The sequence below is a fragment of the Atta colombica genome, unplaced genomic scaffold, assembly GCF_001594045.1.
Source record: "Atta colombica isolate Treedump-2 unplaced genomic scaffold, Acol1.0 scaffold33, whole genome shotgun sequence".
NCBI classification, from domain to species: Eukaryota; Metazoa; Arthropoda; class Insecta; order Hymenoptera; family Formicidae; genus Atta; species Atta colombica.
In genome coordinates, this window is record NW_017259437.1 from 2,981,600 (window position 1) to 2,989,690 (window position 8,091).

The 8,091-nt window shown below is 29.0% G+C and overlaps 1 protein-coding gene across 1 annotated transcript in view; it reads left to right on the forward strand.

Annotated features, from left to right (window-relative positions):
* The first annotated feature begins 6,024 nt into the window (after positions 1–6,024).
* The window catches only part of LOC108690535 (pro-resilin-like), a 7,567-nt gene continuing 5,500 nt past the window's right edge, over positions 6,025–8,091 (forward strand). Inside the window, exon 1 of the mRNA XM_018197872.1 lies at positions 6,025–6,134. Coding sequence (XP_018053361.1) covers positions 6,114–6,134 — 21 coding nt within the window. The 5' untranslated portion in view covers positions 6,025–6,113. The remainder of the gene's footprint in view (positions 6,135–8,091) is intronic.

Here is an 8,091-nt window from a genome sequence, read left to right on the forward strand (position 1 = left end):
TTATTTTATAATTTTACATTAGTGTTACACTATTATATTTTATGTGGAAAAATATTTTATTTTTTTATTTTTTTATATTTTATCGTATAAATATCTAAAATTACTTTATTACTATTCTGAACAAATGAGAGAAAGGCGGTAGTTTGCAAATATTACAACATATAAAAAAATTGTATTGCAATATTATTAACCGCAAAGAAAGCACGATTTAATACCGTTATTGCTAATAGAAAGCGATAGTCTGATAATAGAATGAACGCATGTGTAAGTTTTGTACAATATATTTTCTATTTTCATACATTAAGTTTCTAGATCTGTTTGTTTATTCTATATATCTTGATTCTATTTTTATTGTATATATTTTATATCATAAATCTAAATTTTTTGTTTATTTTTACAAACTTTACTACGTTGAGATCTTATTAATTGTAAAAAACATAATTCTTAAGAAAACATACGTCGGAATTTTTTTCACTTCCACTCCCTTATTGAATAAATATTAATGAATTAAAGAAGCAGCTATTTTATCATAAGTATTCTCATTATCTCTATTCAGGGATGAAATATTTTTTGAAGAAAATCAATTTCTATTTTTCTAAACATTAAAATGATAAGAGAATAAATGATAAGAAAACAATTTAAACAAAAATTTTATAGTTTTGAAAATACTTTTTAAATCTAAATTTTTAAAACCTCTACCATCATAATATATTGTTCTCGAGAATTAAAAAATTTTTATGACAAAATCAAAGAAGACTTATAAATTTAAAAAGCAAATTTAATTACATACATTAAAAAATTATTTATACAATCTCCATTTATGTATACAATTCAAAAATTGCAGAAGGAAAACATCTGTTTGTGTCCCTCTAACACTAATAATTTTTTAGGTGCATGCTTTTTACAGGCAAATCTATTTATATATAATTTTATATAATTTTATGAGCATACACACCTTTTCTTTTTTTATATTTATTAAAAATATTATACTTTTTATAATTATAGCAATTTACAGCAATTTTGATTATAAACTCGTTATATGCTGCAAATTTATAAGCCTCACATTAGCATTAATGAATATTATGCCTGCGGTAGATAGCATATAACTATACATACTATATATATATGTGTGTGTGTGTGTGTGTGTGTGTGTGTGTGTGTGTGTGTGTGTGTGTGTATACACACATATATATATTTTATGAGATTCAGAGAACTGAATCGACATAAATAATTAGGAATAAGAAAAAAAATAAAATTTGTCTAAAATATTTGTATTAACAATAATAAAATTGAGCTACAACTTTATCTTATAACTTTATAATTTTATCAACTAGCGATTTAATATAATTTACCTCGTTTGATATAACCAATATACATAAAAAAAGGTAAAAAAATAGCTTAGTGTTTAAATTTAAATAAATTTAAACAAATATTTCGCAAAACGAGTAAGCATATTTAATATTTACAGCGCGAATAATGCAGCAGAGATTAATTTCTTTCTACCACATTGCCCAATTTCATTATGTTTCACATTCGCTAAACTGCATTTTTTATTTGCAATAAAATTTGGTAACTCTCTGTATCTCCGAGAGCATCATTGCGTATCGTTCAGCGAGCCATGGCATGATTTTCCGTAATACCAGTATTCGCGAATTATTCTCTTGTTGTTTGACTCGTTAAAAAGTCTGGCAAACAGTACTTAACGTAGCATGACGATTTAATACACGTTAAACAGTTGTAAAATTTTTCGGATTTACATAAAGATGTAGGCAAACATTCCATCAAGTAAACAGATATATTAAAGCAAATGGAACATCGAAATTACAGTTAAATCTTCCGTGTATGTGCATCGAACCAAAACCGCATATTTGATACAGCTCATTTCAATATAATTTTCCGTGAAAATATTCTTCTATAAAATGTAAATATCGTACCGTCATTATATTTAGCTACTGAATAATCCACGTTGCTGATGATACTGACCCATCATAGCTAATCCGAATGCTTAGTGATATTGGTTTACTAAATGTTATTTTAAATCAATGTTATATAAAATAAAAAAAAAATGCTTAAGAAATTTTGAAAATATTAAATCTATTATTAATTAAATAATTGAATGAGAAACGCTTTACTTTTCTCTTTCTTTTTTTTTACTATCTTCTTTAACATCTAAAATTATTAATGTATTATTACTAAAGAATTACTATTTTCAGAATATAAGTTTACAAATAAACAATTTATTTTAATAAATAATAAAAATATATAAATATATAAAATATATAAAAATATTCATAAATAATAAATATATAAAAATTCGTCAAAAGTAAACTTAAATTTCTGGAAGTTCGGCTTTAGGTTCGGATTTAGAAGGAAAGTGATTATCAAGACACTCCCTCAATTATGACAGACAAAGCTACTTATTCTAGCTTTTTTTGCAAGTCATCCGACATGAACCAGCAATCATCGCTCATCGTTATGCGCACAGTGGTGGGATTCCAACCGGTGGTGAGGATGTTGATGAGGGAGAGATTGCGTGACCGCTGACGCTGAATTGCGAAACGGAATTATCTGCCGTTAGGTAATCATAGGTAAGAAGAGCAAATAGCGTCAAATTTAAATCAGATTTTATCACCACGCGGCATTCCTGAATGGTGGCTCTCTGGTTCTCTTGTAGAAAGCAAGCAACGCGTGAAACGCATCACTTAGGAAAGTCTCACTGAGTTGAACTTAAGTGCCAGTACAGATACCCCCCCGTCAGCTCCGGTAGTCTTCGAAGATGACTGTTGTATTGCACGCACAATATATGTAATTTTGTATAGTAATACCTAATAATGATTTATCATAATAAAAGTACTTATTATATTTAAAAATTAATAATATACTATATTATCTATTCAATAATAATATAAAATTATAATTTGTAATATTATATAATATGATTTGTAATAAAAATAGTATTTCTTGCATTAATATGTATGCACATAAACTAATTTCATTAATTTTTTATAAAATTTCGAGAACAAACACTTTAATGAACATTTTAATTAATAACAGATTCAAATTCGCTTCTAAATAATTTATCTATTTGAAGAGATTCCAAGGATATCTTTCTTCTTTCATGTAATATATTATATATATATATATTTTTGCTATGATGTTGCTTGTATTAACGGTAAATGTACTTATAAGACCAACTTATGTGATTCCGTATAATACACTGTCAACTTGTTGACAAATTGTGGGATAATCCACGAACAGAACTGTTATTTCGAGACAAGCGATGTGTCATTAAAAACAAATAAACTTCTACGAAACCATATATCGTATCGCATGTAAAGAATGACAATCCATCTGGGTGGTCACATCGCAATGTTTTTGTCATCCTTCATTAAATCACAACGATGGTCTCTTTATATTAATATAATATACAATGCAATTTAGATGTTACAATGAAAAATGAATATAAAACCAAATAAGTTCAAGACAAGAAAACGAGGAAGATGCTAAATCAATCAAGCCTTCTTTTAAATTGATATAATTTTTCTAATGATAATCAATTTTTTAAATAATTTTTTATATTACATAAAATCTCAATTTTCAAAATATTCTATGATGTCATAATCCTAAAAAATTTGGAATTAATATAGTGTAGCACGAAAGAATTTCTTTAACTTAAAAAAAAATTGTTTTAAATAATTGTTTTATAAAAGATTAATAAAATTAATAATAGATTCAATATTTTACAAAAATCTTATTCTTCAATATTCATATTGAATTCTTTCGATAATTGGAAGTTCCATCAATCTATTTAATATTGAATGAAATAAACCTTTTTAGCATGTCATATGGTAGTAACATATGATAATAAAATAAATCATATTAAAATAGCCTTTCTTTACAACGTCAACTTTACGAATTTCTCAAGATTGCGATATATAGAGCATTTCTAAAATTATAATCCTATTAAACACAAAAGAGAAAAATCATAAATTACTTCTTTCTTTACATTTCTTTCTCGTTAAATTTTACTACTGAGCATTCTATACGCATCTTTCTTATATATTTCTATTAATGTTACATGAGAAGATAAAGTATGTCCATAATTGGATTCGCTATAAGCGAAAGGATTAACCCACCGTTTGGGTATTACGCGGTCTAACTGCTTGACGTAACGAGCTACATACGTTGCATTAGCATATCGTTACGGTTGTCGGTGCACACCACTGCAGGCATATTAATATTACGAGTATGATGACACCCCGTTGCTTGCGTTACGTGCGGAGATCTTTCAAGGACACGCGGGATCATGCGTATTCACAAAAGAAGAAAAAAATGAAAGGTGAGAGAGAGCATCGTTAGTAATGCTCCAGATGAGCGTGTGTGCCCTTCCTTGTGCGCGGTGACGACGCGTTATACAAAGAGGATCGAAAGGTAAGATTTACGGAACGAACGCGCATGCTGGAGGATTCCATAATTAAGATTCAATTGCGCAACTTTCTAAACGAGAGCGATGTTACCCGCCTGCTGTGCGTGCCTCTTCGATGTAATCCATCCTGATTCGGGGGCGTTTACATTGTTTAAATCGACGCGTGTATATAGACAATTGTTCACGGGTTAAAGTTTTTGTTCTATCAAATTGTGAAGCATTTTATATTTGACATTTAATTTTCAATAGATAGAGTAGCTAATAAAATTAGCTTTTTCATATAATTTAATAAGTATAATATATGTATATGCACGTACGTATCTTATGACTGAAAAAGCACTGATTTTAATTTATGAATATTAATGTAAGGAAAGAATGACTTTGCTGAAATATTTTTAATTTATGGATATTAATGTAAGGAAAGAATGACTTTGTTGAAGTATCTTTAAATAAAAATTTATTTAGATAACAGATCTAAAAATAATGGACTATCAAAATAAATTATGTAGAATGTTGGAACATAATAATTCTAATTTTCAAAATATTTTGACATTCTAGCATGATTTATCTAATATAATCAAAAGCTTAAGCTATTTAATTGTTTTGATAATCACCCAAAATTATTTTCAGATCTGCATTTATCTAAATTTTTAAACACTTCAGCAAAATCATTCTTTCCGTCTATGTTTTTAAAATTTGTTATTCTTATTTAATAGATAATTATTTGAATTATTAATTGAAAATTAATTACTTAATTTTTATAAAAGTATCAAAGACTATTTTTATAAATTGTAGAAAATGATTGATTTCTTAAACATGGCGAAATATTAGTCTAAAGCAAATTCTATATAAATGAATCAATTTGAATTCATCAATTCAATTCTTTTCAGTTCTCAATGAAACAATTATTTATTATAAATATTGACTTTAGATTATTTTTATAATATATTCTAATAATGATGAACTAATTAGTATAACTATATATTATTATACAGCTCAACGTTCTCCTACGCGTTTTCTATGCACTCTCCCTTCAGCATCCTTTTAACAGGAGTCCTGTTATATCTCTCGGCAACTAACGAGCTCATTCCCGTGGACCCACTCGTGGACTCCCGCGTACACGTCCGTTGGTCCTGCGATTTAATTAAGACTCAATTGCCTAATTAGTCCGCTCGAAGGCGAGCAACGGCGTACCGCACCGCGGGTTGTCCCACGCGATGAAGTAATCAGCTTTCTCCGCGGCGTAGACGCGGTTCAAATCGGATCCACTCTGCTCTGTTCGTCCATGCTCGCTCGCTTGCTCCTGATGCCCGAAATCGCGCGAGCCAGCTGAGAGAACAATGGGAAATAAAGCGCGGGCTTTCTACACAAGCACGGCCTCCCTATGTGAACTGGAGTATATGCGGCCACCGTCTCTTATACTGCCTACGCTGCACCGTTCGAGCGAATCCTTTGGCTCGCTCCTCCAACGATGATGGCGGCGGCGACAGGAAACGGATCTTCTCCGTGGAAGCGGAGTATCGAGAAAGGGAGAGAGAGAAAGAGCTCTCTATATAAGCACCAGTACGCGCGCCGAAACGTCACCATATTTCAGCATTCAGTCCAGTGCTCTTCTTTCTCTTCAAACGGTGTCCGAAGCGTTGTCTCCCGCACCACCACCCATCCCCGCGATCTTTGTTCCCCAAGCATGGATTTGATAGTGCGACAGGTAATGCACTACTCGACGAAGGTGCAGACTCGTGATTCGATAAATAAATCGAAAATTATCAGTTGAACTTTTATTTTTTTCTCGGGAAAGCTTTTGAATCCGCCGTGTGATCGCGGGTGTGCTTCCGGGGGCTTCCCCGCGCTTTAAGTGTGATCACCAAACAAAATGATCCGCCGTGAGTCTCTAGCAAGGATTAATATCAATATAATTTCGTTAAATTCAATTTAGCCGTAAGTACGCGTTTGAGGAATTTACATCAAACTTCGTGTTTTGTTTATTCGCGAGCAATTATACAAATCATTGTTGCATTTGTATGTGAAATTATATCAGCGAAATTATATCAGCATTAATTCTTGGTACCTATTACTGAGTAAACGCATGCAATTAGTAGATTGGCATCAAGTATTTATATGTGAGCTTATTTTACAAAACTTATTCTGACACTAGATCATATTTAAATGATATAAGTTTCTAATTAATGGCACTATTTATATAAAATTAATAGTTAATTAAAAGTAAGAAAAAATTGATCTAATTATAAGATTGAAGTCTAAAGCCGTTTTATTTATAGTTCGTTCTTATTTTAAGAACTTCCTAAGTAATATCTTAATTAAGATGTTAATACAGCTCTATGACTGACTTATATGACATCTTAAAACTGTACTTAAAACTGCTTTAAATATAAGGACTAACTATAAATATCGGCCTAAGCATTGGAAAAAATAGGATTCATACTAAAGAGAAATCAGAAGGTAAATGTCTTAGTATTTAATTTGCAAAATTAGGTGTTACAAAGATCAAAAAAGGATATGATATATATAAAACAATATACATAAAACTAAATTCTTTTTAAAATTTATATGATTAATTTTTCACTATTGTTTGTCATCATCATTTATGGAGCAAATTGTACGCAATATTAACTTATTGTTTTCTCTCAGTTATTATTTAATATAAAAATATTCTAAATTTATTTATGAAATGAGATCTGAATTTGAAGTGTATTTATTGAATCCCTCAATTATAATATAAAGGATTCTTTATGTCAAGCAATATTTTCTCTGCTTTACTTCCATTTTTTGCTTCTCCTTTTTTTATAAATATTGAAAAAAATGATATATATATATATGATATTAATTTAAAATTTTATATATGTTATTTATATTTTATTCATTATATCAATTTTAATTATATGTTTAAAGATATTATTTCAGTAAAAAATTTTTTTATTTTTATCTGTTTTATAGCATTACAAAATTATTATAAATTTGAGCTCTGTAATATTGTAAAACGATAATTGTGATACAAAAAATTAATCAAAATTGATAAGAAAAAAGCAATCGGTATATAGAAACAATAACTAGATTACGAAAAATAAAGAACTAAAACGATAATGATATTAAAGTGAAATAAAAGAAAAATTATGCATGCTGGATATTTCTAATATGCTACATTTCTCAAATGTAAACAGCGATATACTCATTAATACTGTTATTATTAAGACAATACTTTAATTTGCATATTCGTATATACACACTGCATGTACAAGGAAGATGTGTCATGATTAATAATGTAATTATGTTAACACACATAATTATTACAACTATTACATACTTGTTTATTTACTGAAGTACAGAAATTAAGTTAATTAACTGGTACAGGATAAAAACTATTAATTCACATTACTTTTATTTAAAAAATTCTATTTTTAGGAAATATTGAGGTTTGTAGAATATATTATTATTCCCAAAATTGTTTATATTTTATGTATCAAATTCTATATATAAGTATATATATCAGATTTTATTAATTTATACAACTCTTAATATCATATGTGTGTGTGTGTGTGTGTGTGTGTGTGTGTGTGTGTGTGTGTGCGTGTGTGCGTGTGTGTGTGTGTGTGTGTGCGTGTGTGTGTGTGTGTGTGTGCGTGCGTGTGTGTGTAAATATATATATA